We start from the raw sequence: 13,563 nt of genomic DNA on the forward strand, positions 1-13,563 counted from the left end.
TGATTTTCTATACAAGCGTCATTTTTTAGCGATTTTTATCGTGAAAACAAGCAAATTGAGTGCACAAAAAGATAGTTTAAATCATAAAAAATATAGTTATCAAATAGATTGGGTCGGATCATCCATGTCCATACATACATAAACTGACAAATTGGAATAATGAGATTCTATATTTCTATTCATAGCCACCATTTAACTCATTGTGGCCATTTGTTTTATAAATTAAATTCATAATTGAAATACGCTGCATGTTTATAGAAAATGTGAATAAAAATGCTCCATATGTTTCTTAGTTGTACAAGTTATTGTTAGAATATAGGAAATATATTGGAGGAGTATTTTAGTTTGGAGGAAATATTTGAGGGGACAATGGGTGGAATATTTGGGAAGTGATTTAGGAGATGTTGATGTGGGGAAAACCAAGACACTCTTTATTTCTCAAATTCTCTCAACTTCTCAACTTATCTAAAATGTTACAACTTACTCCTATTTATAGGAGTCCTCTTCATATTCTAGAATCTACATAATAATTTTATATTCTAAATATCTAGATTTTTATCTATAAAAATCTAGATATTTCTTACATAATATCTAAAATCTAGATTATTCTCCTAAAATATCTAGATATTTCTACTAAAATATCTAGATATTTTCTCAAGCTTATTTCTAGACAATTCTACAATATCTAGATATTTCCATTACAAAATCAAGTTTAATAATATTTCAACACTCCCCCTTAAACTTGATTTGTCATTCCGAGCAATGTCCTTATCTTGACAAAGTCTTCATGCTTGAGCGGCTTTGTGAAGATATCAGCAACCTGATCTTGCGACTTCACATACTCGACTTGAATCTCTTGATTTGCAACACATTCTCTGATGTAGTGGTAGCGGGTGTCGATGTGTTTGCTTCGGTTGTGGAACACTGGATTTTTGGATAGCGCAATGGCCGACTTGTTATCCACACAAATAGTTGTTGGCTCTTTTTGTGGCCACCAGAGCTCCGATAATAAACTCATGAGCCAAATTGCGTGACAAACACTGAAAGTGGCAGCCACATATTCGGCTCCGCATGTTGATAGTGTGACAATTGGCTGTTTCTTAGACATCCAAGTGAAGGCAGTGTCTCCCATGTAGAACACATATCCACTTGTACTCTTTCGATCATCATTGTCTCCAGCCCAATCACTATCGCTATAGCCAACAAGCTTGTAATCATTAGATTGTGAATAAAATAGGCCATAGTCGATCGTACATCTGAGATAACGGAGTATCCTCTTTGTTGCCTTGAAGTGGGAAGTAGTTGGATTTTCCATGTAGCGACTTACGAGCCCAGTAGCGTACAATATATCTGGCCTTGTGCAAGTTAAGTACCGTAGGCTTCCAACCAAGCTCTTGTATAGTGTCGGATCCACCTTTTCTCCTTTGTCGTTCTTAGATAGCTTGACCCCGCACTCCACCGGCGTGTTGATTGGCTTGTAATCCTCCATTTTGAATTTCTTCAGAATCTCCTTTGCATAGTGTTCTTGTGTGATGAATACTCCATCTTCAAGTTGCTTCACTTCTACACCGAGGTAGTATGCCATCAGCCCAATGTCCGTCATCTCGAATTCGTCAGTCATGGCCTTCTTGAATTCCTCAAACATGCTTGGATTGTTTCCTGTGAAAATGAGATCATCCACATACAAGCACACTATTAAGACATCATTTCCTTTACTTTTCACATAGAGCGCATGTTCATGTGGGCATTTGGTGAAGCCGTTATCTTCAAGATACTTGTCGATCCTGCTATTCCATGCCCTTGGTGCTTGCTTTAGCCCGTACAAGGCTTTCTTCAACTTTAGAACTTTATCTTCTTGGCCATTCACCACGTAGCCATCAGGTTGCTTGATGTAGACTTCTTTATCAAGGAATCCATTCAAGAAAGCCGACTTTACATCCATTTGATAGATCTTCCATCTATTTTGGGCTGCAAGAGAGAGTATTAGTCTAATAGTTTCTAGGCGAGCAACGGGAGCAAATACCTCATCATAGTCGATTCCGGCTCTTTGGCTATATCCTTTTGCGACGAGTCTTGCTTTATATCTTTCAACTTCACCATTGGAATTCTTCTTAATTTTATACACCCACTTAACTCCAATGGCCTTATGACCCTTTGGTAGTGTCACCAACTCCCACGTATCATTCCTCTCTATAGCCTTAATCTCTTCATCCATTGCGACTCACCAATTTTCACTTTCTGCAGCTTCTTCATAGTTGACTGGTTCACAATCAGCAAATAAGCAGAATAAGGTAAGATCTTCTAACCTTTCAGTGTCTTCATACACTTCAGCCAAATTTCGTGCGCGTTGTGTGGCTCTTTCGTTCAAGAAAGATGGCGGTGAGCCTCCAACGGATGTAGCAGAAGATGCAGGTGGAGTTGTTTGTTCTTGTTGCTCCTTTCTTATTTGCTCGTCTATTCTTGGATCTCCAAATAGAGGTATGGAATTGGTGTCATTGTCCGAGCCGAAATCCCATACTCCTTCTTCATCGAACTCCACATCTCGGCTAATCATTGTTTTCTACGAAGTTGGATCATATAGCTTATATCCTTTAGTGTTAGAGTCGTACCCGATGAAGATGAATGGCTTGCTTTTGTCATCGAATTTACTCCTCGTTTGATCTGGTACATGTGCATAGGCTTTGCTCCCGAACACTCTCAAGTGTGCGATCCCTTGTTTTCTTCCGCTCCAAGCTTCTTGAGGAGTCATTCCCCACACACTTCTGGTTGGAGACCGATTAGACAGGTATACAGCGCACGCCACTGCTTCTGCCCATAGCTCATTGGGCAAATTCTTCGTCTTTAGCATACTCCGAGTCATCTCAACGATAGTCCTGTTCTTTCGTTCGGCCACTCCATTCTGCTGGGAGGGATCTTGGAACCGTTAATTGCCGCCGAATTCCTCTTTCTTTGCAAAATTCTTGAAGCTCCCCGGATGTGAATTCTCTACCTCGATCGGTCCTCATTGCTTTGATCTCTAGACCACTTTCTTTCTCAACGGCAGCCTTGAACTTCTTGAAAGCGTCAAATGCTTCTGATTTCTGCTTCAAGAAGTATACCCACGTTTTTCTTGAAAAATCATCGATAAATAGTAGGAAATAATTATTTTTACCGAGGGAGCTTGGCTTGATTGGTCCACATACGTCTGCATGGATTAACTCCAATGGTTTCTGAGCTCTCGAACTCGACTCATTTGGGAATGGCTTTCTGAAGTGCTTCCCAAGTAAGCATCCTTCACAGAGTTGATCGGGATGCTTGATGGGCGGTAATCCTCGTACCATTTCTTTATTTGATAGCAATTTTAAGCTACCAAAATTCAGGTGCCCAAATCGAAGGTGCCACAACCAAGACTTATCTTTGTAGCATACTTGAAGACACTTCACCACATCATTTTGCACATTTAATAAAAACATTCTATTCTTGGACATTGGCACTTGGGCGATCAAATTATTTTTGCCATCTCTTATTGAAAGGCTATAATCCTTCATATGAATATTATAACCTTTCTCTAAGAGTTGTCCAAGACTCAAAATATTATTTTTCATATTGGGCACGTAATATACGTTAGAAATAAAATCATGAGCTCCATTCTTTAGACGAATTAGTATTTTGCCTTTCCCTTTAACTGGAATTTTAGATTCATCACCAAAGGAGACGTTACCACTTACTGATTCATCAAGCTCCACGAACATGCTTCTGTTCCCGCACATATGATTGCTCGCTCCTGTGTCGAGGTACCACGTATCATCTTTTCTCCCAGCTTCTCCTTTATAAGCTAGAAGGACACAACCATTTTCTTCATTCGTATTCTCCACGTAATTAGCCTTCTCTTCAACTTTTGATTTTGCATCTCTGCACTCGGAAGTATAGTGCCCATATCTATGACAATTGTAACACTTTATTGAAGATTTATCGTACCTCGACTGTGGGGAACTCCTTCCTCGTCCCTTATTTGGGAACTCCTTTCTTTCTTCATTGTTCGAAAAATATCCTCGTCCACGTCCACGAGCATATCCTCGGCCACGACCGCGCTCTTGTCTTTGTCCGCGACCTCTTCCTTGTCGACCACCACCACTGCCCGAACTTTCTTCTTTCTCCTTTGGGCTCACTTGCAACTTTAAAAGTTGCTCCAAAATTTCCTTTTTCTTCTTTTGTTTCTCCTCATATGCTTGTAGCGATCCCAATAAGTGATCGATACTCGTTTCCTCTAAATCTTTTGTTTCTTCAATTGTAACTACTATATGCTCAAAATTTGGAGTTAGAGAACGCAATATTTTTTCCATAATTCTAACATCCTCCAATTTTTCACCATTTCTTTTCATTTGATTTGACACCGCCAAGACTCTTGAAAAGTAATCCGAAATTGATTCGGACTCTTTCATATGTAAAGACTCAAATTCTCCTCTTAAAGTTTGGAGACGTACCTTCTTTACTCGCTCCGCACCAATACACGAGATTTGGAGCTTCTTCCACGCTTCTTTGGCCGTGCTTGCACTTGTGATCTTCTCGAAATCGTCGTCCCCTAGAGCTTGGTAGATGAGATAGAGAGCTTTCTTGTCTTTCTTTCTCGCATCTCGCAATCTATCTCTTTGTTGTTGGGATAGATCGGTCTCGTCTTGCGGCTCCTCGTAGCCACTCTCCACGATCTCCCAAACATCGTGGGCTCCCAATAATGCTTTCATCTTGATACTCCAATTATCAAAACTGCTCTTATTGAGCATGGGGACTTGGAACGATGACAAGTTAGCCATACTATAGGTAGGAACTTATGGCTCTGGTACCACTTTGTTGGAATATAGGAAATATATTGGAGGAGTATTTTAGTTTGGAGGAAATATTTGAGGGGACAATGGGTGGAATATTTGGGAAGTGATTTAGGAGATGTTGATGTGGGGAAAACCATGACACTCTTTATTTCTCAAATTCTCTCAACTTCTCAACTTATCTAAAATGTTACAACTCACTCCTATTTATAGGAGTCCTCTTCATATTCTAGAATCTACATAATAATTTTATATTCTAAATATCTAGATTTTTATCTATAAAAATCTAGATATTTCTTACATAATATTTAAAATCTAGATTATTCTCCTAAAATATCTAGATATTTCTACTAAAATATCTAGATATTTTCTCAAGCTTATTTCTAGACAATTCTACAATATCTAGATATTTCCATTACAAAATCAAGTTTAATAATATTTCAACAGTTATTTGTTGTTGCTAAACTGAAATTGTGAATAAAAATACTCCATATATATGTTTCTTAGTTGTAGTAGTATAAGTTTATTTGTTGTTGCTAAACTAAAAATGTGAATTTGGCAAATAAATACTCCCTATGTTTCGTAGTAGTGGAGTCATTTTACCATTTTAGTATGTTCCATAATAGTGGAGTCATTTCCTTTTCTAACAAAAGTCAACACATATTATCTCTTTATTCTCTCTTCCTCTATCTACCTTTTTCATTTCTTACTTTATTCTTTCTATACTTAATTCATTTAACACAATTTTTCTTAAATTGTGTGCTAAAAAGAAACGTCTCCAGTGCCGTGGAATGGAGGGAGTACAACGTAGTTGGATAGTTTTCGTGTGCTTGATTCTAAACTCGTCTATGAAACTATAAATAAGCTGTAGAATAGTACAAGTATATGGTCGGCCCAATGAGTGACCCACGCATACTAATCAATTCTAGCCCATTTAAGTAATTAAATTACATGATAATTATATGCTACTCCAATTACTCTGCTAGATAGTGTGGTGTGAGTGTGATAGTAACTTCAAAATGACTAGTTCGAAGTAGGGTCGTTATAAATTTGTATTTTATACACTGTTTAAGAAATTTTATTTCATAATAATATTTAATTCGATAGGTATCTTCTCCATTCGTCCCTTAAAAATAGACCATATTTGTTTGAGATGTCCCTTAAAAATAGACCAATTATATTTAAGGAATTATTTTCTCTCTAATGAGGCGGGTCTCATTCTCTACTAACAATACTTCAATCATTTTTTATTTCTATCTCTTACTTTACCAATTAGATATTAAAACTCGTGTCATTTTAAATGTTGTCTATTTTTTAGAGACGGATGGAGTATTAATTTAGTGTGTGTGTCACTTTTTGATATTAATGATATTATTACTCTGTGCGGGTCGGATGGAGTATATAGGAACGTCACAAATTTTCTAGTAAATGTTACTGGGATAAAGCATAAAGCTCACATTGTTTAGTTAAAATTTGATGTTATTTATTTTTATGGATTCATTCTTTCGAGTAGTTTAGTTATAAGATACTTTCAGAATTCAGCAACTCTATACCAGCATTTGTTATATTAGACACTCAATTATTTTAAATGATTAGATTGTTTAACATATTAATTATGACTTTACTAACAATGCACTAATTTTCTATAATAGGACAAGAAAATGAAGTACTATATGTAGACGCAAAAGAATATTCAGAAAAAACCATGAAAGAGAGAAAGAACAAAGTGGCACTAGATAAATAGTTGTCCCAAACTAATCCCTTTAATTATGACACCAAGAATTAAAGATAGGTGATTTTCTGCATTACTAACAATGCATTGATTTAATTTGATAAAACAAACAATTGAAATAAGATGCATAAAATTCAAATTTACCACGACGAACAGAAAAAACAAAAGTGGCACTAGTTGATTTGTTATCGTAATTCGTAAACCAACACTCTTCCACTTAATTATCACAGCAATATAAAGATAGGTGATTTTCTACCAACCGGATTAATCCATTTACTATTACATTAAAAATATTGTCAATGATTAACAGTATTTTGCATATCACAATTAATAAATCCAAAAAAATATATCATGATGCAAGTTCAATAATGAATCAAAATGGCTAAAACCATTTCCTGTTACAAGTTACATCAAAGCTCCATCAAATTTACAAGGTACAACCGAATCGATTTCCTGTTATAGATCAGACAGCCATTGTGTGTACTGAAAAAGGCTAAAGCTAACACAATCAATTAACCAAATGGAACATGCTTTCAGGCAAATCTAAATGTAAAAATCTACAAATAACTAGGTACTGCAATACACAAATGTCTGAATTCTGATCGTTCTACCATGGTTCTTGCATCCTAACAAACTCCCAGGATTGTAACTTCACAGCTTCCATATTAGACCCTGGTCCTGCAAATGATCACAAACTTTACTTTCCATTTGACATTTTATGTATGATTCTGTTGGCACTATCTTCAATACACAAGCCCTTAAAAATGAAGAACGCGGCCTGTTATATATACCATGATTTGACAAGGAAATGAAAATGAAAGCAGCAACTTGGGCATCTGGCTAGTCATTTGATTACTTTGATTTCATGATATGTATGCCCTGGTATCCTCATGGGTAGACAAGACAATTTTGTGACTGACAGACTTGTAAAGGCCTACAACTCAAGCGCATTCTTCCACATTTCAGAGAATTTGGACACCACAGAGTCCGAAAATTCTGCAGCAAAAATCATAGAGTACAGGATCAAGAACCACCAAGGCCAATTAAACAAGTAGATTTTCTTACTCGGGATAAAAGCAAGAAAAACAAGACAAATAATAATAACATAGTTGATGAGGAAAAGGGTTGTCAAATGTACATAGAAATCCAACTACACGCTCCTTTGCAGAGAGTTAAATCAATATAATATAAAGATGACACCAAACATTATTTTTTAATGACGCAGAAATGACTGAAAGAAAATTACCTTCAGTATCTTCAAGGACTGGAGTACGGCTACGTAGATATAATCTATCATCTTTGTGCAGTTCTATACCTTCGGTCTTAGCTAGTGTGTCCAGCATGTAACCCACAAAATGATAGGCAGCAATACTAGTAGCATCACATGCTTCTTGGAGCTCAAGGTATCCATTAACTGACTTGCTCTGCTGATCAACAATATCTGTTTCTTCTACTTTGATGTCAGAAAATCCATTTTTAGTTGTTCCTGGAGAGCAACTTGTAGCTTCTTCATATTTATATTCAATGTGGCTTGATTTTCTGGCAGGAGAGGGAGACAGAAAAGACATACGAGGTTTAGTTGTCACTTTCGTGGAATCAGAGCAAGCAGGTTTTGATTCCTCAGCTTTACATTCCGATGGAAACTCTTTCCCCAAGCATTGACTATTGGGAGACGGGGGTAAGCGTTTATTTCTTTTACTTCTGCGAACATGTAAATTGAACTCTTCTGGGTTTGTCTCCCCAAGACTTTCTGTTTGGTCATATGAACTACAAGAATGAAATTCAAAATGCTGCGAATCATCCTCCATTTGTGGATCATCATAAATAACACAACGAGAATCGCTTCCATGGAAATCCTCCATGTATGCACGAGCAAATTCTTCATCAAATTCATGTTCTGGAAGCAAATTCGCTACAACTTCTTTGGCTTGAGCACTGATATTTAGGAGAAGTTGCACCTCTTTTTCTATTTCCTCTTTCATCAACTCTTTGGAAGATGATAAAACTTTAGAGGAACTCTTTTTGGAAGACCCAAGTTGAGGTCTATTATTGATTATGTCAAGAGATTCTATCAAACACCCAGGGATATTCTCCATATCACTGCACTCATAAAGGTAATCAAACAATATATTATGTATTGACATATGAACTCTAAACGAATTCAACTTAGGAGCCAACAAAGGCTGCACTTTACTCATCAGCACTTTTCTCGATTCAAGTAAGCTGTGAAATTCCTTGGATGAGTTTAATAAATCCTTTGGTTCGTTTAATACGTGAATAGCTTTAGCTATATCTTTATGCAACGCTACCATCTCTGGTGAAAATCTCCCGAAGTCTCCTATAACTGGACGGTTCATTATTAGCTTCAAAGTTAAGCTTGCAACTCCTAGTGCCCCAACCAATTCCTCAGGAGGTTCATCTACTCCACCAATGTTTGATACCATCTTTGTGAACTCTCTCCTCACCACTTTGGCCAAGTGATCCCTAGTGTATGTACGTCGTATGACAGGACAAGGGATGTGTCCTTTGATACCTTTCAGCTTCCTAACCATTGCATATAGTGCTCTAGAAGGGAAATGCCCTAGCTCGTCAAGTACCTTGAATGCAGCTACACAATAGGATTCAGCAGTGAAGTGCATGGTCATATTACACCGAAAATTAGTCGGGTCTTTTAATAGTAGTGAGCATCTTTTCAGCTTTGATCTGGAAATGTCATTTTTGTCAGCAATAACCTTCGGAAGCAATTCTTTGATTGTATTCATCACACCCCAATTTGTCTTATCAAATATATCTAGTCCCTCAGTAAGTATGCTGGCAAAGGAACATAAGCCTTTATTAGTCATAGCCTCCAAGAGGAAAGATACCTCTTGAAAACCATCACTTGAATTAAGTACTATTACACCATCTCGATCACAAATAGGATCCTCTTGGCTGTTAGGAGTTCCAAAAGCCTTCTCTATACAAGTCCTGATGTCTTCATAGCCCCCCTAAAATTAAGGTGAAAAACTACTTATGATATCAGCTAAAAACAACCTCAATATGCAAAAAGGCAACCATCCTACCACCAGCAACTAAAAAGTCAACCAATTTATTTTAATTTTTTCTCCCACATACTATAAAAGCTTACTAGTCGCTTTATAGAGCAGCAGGATACTTACATCATCTTTTCTAAGGAAAGATTCAGGCAATATCCTGCAAGTGCAAAGACAACACAAGAAGTAAGTAAACACTGCATTTATTGTCACTGAGTCAAACAAAAAGTTTTGAGGATGCAACTTGCAACCAGCTCAGTCCTAAATGAATAAGACCTTAGTTCGCCACAGATATTCAATATCAACACTAAATCCAAAGTTCCTACATCTACAATGAGCTCCTGGCCTTGCCGGAATCAAATTGAACTAAAAACAGAAGATGTTTTCATCCTTTTAGTCAGCTGAATCTACCACACTTACAGGAAAAAAGGAAAAAACAGAGACTTGGTCAGATGACCAAAACTGTTTTAACCTCAATAATACCAACAACACAATTTAGTATTTTCCTTTCAATAATTATGTATGTTACTGATTTTAATAGGATAAACACAGTATATCACGAACCAATCATATCCTGATTGAAAAAATGATGTATGCTTTAGTAAGAGCATAAGAACACAAATAAGCGCACTTTTACATACATATCATTGGGAGGCAGTAATTTGTCAATCCTCTTTTGCTCCGATTTGGACAAAGGTAGATCCATCAACCACCTGCCAAGAGTTAGGGGATGTTCGGTTTGCAAAATTGTATCCTGGGATTAAATATATAGTGTGTTTGGTTCATGTTATTCAATCCCACAATTCAATCCTAGATGGATAATCATGGAATAATTAGTCATAGCTAACCTCCTAGTCCTATGACTAAAATAATCTCACAACTTAATCCAAGATTATATCTTGGTATTATTTTATCTAAGAAACCGAACACCACCTTAAGAAATTAATTTAGTAATCAAAAGAAAATAGAAAGTTACTCCTAGAAGATTGAGGTACCTGCGCTTGAGCCTCATTGCAGCCTCATGCCACCCAACTTGATCTGCTTGTACTCTCACATCTTCATTATACCATTCCTGTTCCAGTGCTCCCACAAAATCCTCAGCCATTGTATCCAACTGTTGAGCAATTTCAACAAAATCACAAGAGTAATGAAATCAGGTCAAAGCGTCAGGGAATTGTTTTCTCTCGTGGGGATTACCAACAAAAAACAGATGCAGTAGCAGATTATAACAATCAACAATTTTAATTTCTCTTTAAGAAGCAGAAATATGATATCCTTTGTTTTACTATTCAATACCGAGAGAGAGAGGGGATTAGGTGCTGAAAAGCAGTGGCGCGGCGGGAGGAATAACGCCGCGAGGATCGATTGGCAGCGGGATAGCGATCGGCAACCGCGGATGGTGGCAGTCCTTGAGCTGAGAAAGATGGAGAAAGAGATGCTGATATATATATATATATATATATATATATATATATATATATAAAGGGATTTGGAAACTCTGTGAGTTTGAGATATCGACGGAGAGAAGAAGGGAAGGAAATAGACAGAGACGGGATAGGGTTTAGCACTCCAAGATTTTTATGAGAGTGAAGACATATAAAGGAGATTAATGATTTTTTGAAATAGACGGAGTATTTCGTATTTTAGGTAATTTGGTTGGGTCATGTTTTTTATATTTTGGGGAATAATATTATTGTGTTTATATCCTTCATATATCCAAAAATTAGAAAATACACTATATAATCAAGCATCTGAATATTAGAATTAGATCATGTATCTAAATATTTATTTATCTTTTGTGCCAAAAATTTAAAACATCCCAATTAGTACATAATGACAATATTAATTTTCAAGATATAATTTTGGTCCATCGATAAAGTTGAAGTTTTAATTTTTAGTACTAGTGAAAAAGTATATCGATTTAAAATAAAAATAAAAATTGCGGATCCTATGGGTACAAGTGAGATTTATTTCACAATTTTTAAACCAATAGGAGTGTAAAAATTTTGAACATAAGTAATACGATTAGTTTGGAGACCACTAAAAGAAAACTGTTCGAAGTGAATTTTAATTTTTTTCGCTAAAATTCTAATTACAAAAATATGTAATTGCAAGGATGTTAATCAATAATTAGTTGGTTCGTTTTAGTAGTAGTAGTATTGTAATATTGTTGTTGTTGACAGTTATAAACAACTGATGGTAGATCATTATTCTAAAGCAAACATGTATAGATATATTTTGTTTTATTATTTTTGATCCATTATGTCTTTATACTAATGCATTTGGTCTTATTAATTAAGTCCTTTTATAAAAAAAAATTAATTCCTTATACTATAGCATTTATTTTGAGAGGTTTTTATATTTATATTTTTAATTTGGTTGAATATTTTATTTAATGTACTTTAGAATTTAATTATTTTTTTTATTAATATATTTTTTCATATTTAATATGAAATTAATGCAGTTGCAAAATCAACTAAAAACTATTGGAAAAATGAAAAATTATTAATATTGCCCTTTATCAACTTATAAATCTATCATTTTTCAATAATTTTTGAATTGATATTATAACTGAATTAATATAAAAATAAATAAGAAAAATAAATTTAATTAACAAACAAAATTAACTTAAGTCTATAATTCATTAAATAAATATTCAACCAAAGAATCTCCTAAATCAAAATGTATTAGTATAATGAACTAATGAAACAAAAAACGGTAAACAAGTCTAATGAAACAAAGTAACTTAACACACGTACTTAATAAACTAAAAAATTGCTATAAGAACCTAATTAAATGAAATTTTTAATACAAAAACCTCTAAATATGTGATGTCTTAATAATTACTACGAACAATATTATCCAAATCATGTGCCTCTAAAGATTCATAGGTGGGAAGATGTATAGGGGATGAAAATAGGCATAAAGACTACATCCTTCGACCATGCTAAAAACTTCTTAACATATTAATGTTTTTTTAGACTCACCACCCCTACAAATGATCATTAGGAGTTAACTAAAATTATACCGTATTAAAATTTTTCCGCATCTCAAATAATCAATTCATAACTGAAAAAATAAAGAAAAATATTATTCCCTCCGTCCCTTAAAATTTGTCACATTTTTCCATTACCGTCCGTTCCACATATTCCACTAACTCATTCAGACTTATAATTTATTATAAAACTAATATATAAAAATAAGATTCACTCTATACTAACTTTTTTAACTTATAAAGCATGACAAAATTTAAGGGACGGAGGGAGTACTCCCTATGTCCTTTAGGACACTCACAATGGTGGTTTTAAATCCGAAGCTCGTCTCATGGTCTATCTCCCTCCGTCCCTTAAAATTTATCAATCTAACTAATTTTTATGAATATTTAATTGATATGATACTTAGAATCGGTAAGCATTTTAAATAATCAAACTAACTAAGCCTTTTCATTCTCTGCCATCTGCGTTTAAACCACAGCCTCCTCTCTTTTATGTACTCTCCATGTGTTTTTTTAAATATGAAATAATTTTTAGCACGACATTTTAATAGTGCTCTTTTGCAATTTAATTGAAAAAATAAAGTAAGAGAGATAAGAGCATCTGTAATGGTGCGGACGATAGGCCATCCAATGCCTCGGGCGCGCCATCGTCCGCGCCCTATAGATCGTCCGCGGACGATAGGGCATCGTCTGCGCCGGGCGGACGATGGCGCGGACGATGCAACGTGTTTTTATTTATTTATTTTTTTAATTCCGAAAAATTTATTTATATAAATACCCCCTACCCCACCTTCATTTGCAACCTTTCCATTCACTTTTCCACACTCAAATTACACTATAAAATGGATTCTGGTGAATACCCAAGTCTGAATAGTCCGATGTTTGGGGGTGGTGCACGCTGGCCGGGTACAGACCCTGACGAATATCGATCGTTCGACTCCAACACGCAGTACGATCCCGAATTCAGTACGGATTCGTACGGTCTGTCTGACATAGAGCCGT

At 35.6% G+C, this 13,563-nt stretch overlaps 2 protein-coding genes across 4 annotated transcripts; both read right to left on the reverse strand.

The window, feature by feature from the left end:
* Window positions 1–3,640: 3,640 nt before the first annotated feature.
* Window positions 3,641–4,790, reverse strand: LOC121786439. Its single transcript, XM_042185106.1, has 2 exons — window positions 3,708–4,790; window positions 3,641–3,664 (listed from the first exon to the last, which is right to left on the reverse strand). The coding sequence occupies exons 1-2, from the start codon at window positions 4,788–4,790 to the stop codon at window positions 3,641–3,643; spliced, it is 1,107 nt and encodes a 368-aa protein (XP_042041040.1).
* Window positions 4,791–6,879: 2,089 nt separating this feature from the next.
* LOC121750268 lies at window positions 6,880–11,111 on the reverse strand. Of its 3 annotated transcripts, XM_042144782.1 has the most exons (7): window positions 10,863–11,111; window positions 10,562–10,680; window positions 10,208–10,279; window positions 9,693–9,726; window positions 7,781–9,521; window positions 7,326–7,530; window positions 6,880–7,212 (listed from the first exon to the last, which is right to left on the reverse strand). In XM_042144782.1, exons 2-6 carry the CDS (start codon window positions 10,669–10,671, stop codon window positions 7,469–7,471), a joined length of 2,019 nt encoding a protein of 672 aa, XP_042000716.1. In that variant the 5' UTR covers window positions 10,672–10,680; window positions 10,863–11,111; the 3' UTR covers window positions 6,880–7,212; window positions 7,326–7,468. The 3 variants fall into 3 exon arrangements, with proteins under 3 accessions (XP_042000716.1, XP_042000731.1, XP_042000724.1); XM_042144797.1 differs by lacking the exon at window positions 10,208–10,279; XM_042144790.1 differs by having other exon boundaries at window positions 10,562–11,111.
* Window positions 11,112–13,563: the final 2,452 nt, after the last annotated feature.

This window comes from Salvia splendens, chromosome 1, assembly GCF_004379255.2.
Source record: "Salvia splendens isolate huo1 chromosome 1, SspV2, whole genome shotgun sequence".
Classification (NCBI taxonomy): Eukaryota; Viridiplantae; Streptophyta; class Magnoliopsida; order Lamiales; family Lamiaceae; genus Salvia; species Salvia splendens.

What these genes read in the sequence shown, in the direction of transcription:
- LOC121750268 (XM_042144782.1), bottom strand. Translation starts at nt 10,671, where the DNA reads ATGGCTGAGGATTTTGTGGGAGCACTGGAACAGGAATGGTATAATGAA. An exon ending in CTTTCCTTAGAAAAGATGAT is followed by an intron (nt 9,522 to 9,692) that starts GTAAGTATCCTG and finishes CCTTAATTTTAG; the next exon opens with GGGGGCTATGAAGACATCAG. An exon ending in AGTCCTTGAAGATACTGAAG is followed by an intron (nt 7,531 to 7,780) that starts GTAATTTTCTTT and finishes TTTTTGCTGCAG; the next exon opens with AATTTTCGGACTCTGTGGTG.
- LOC121786439 (XM_042185106.1), bottom strand. Translation starts at nt 4,790, where the DNA reads ATGGCTAACTTGTCATCGTTCCAAGTCCCCATGCTCAATAAGAGCAGT. An exon ending in TCGTGGAGCTTGATGAATCA is followed by an intron (nt 3,665 to 3,707) that starts GTAAGTGGTAAC and finishes CTAAAATTCCAG; the next exon opens with TTAAAGGGAAAGGCAAAATA.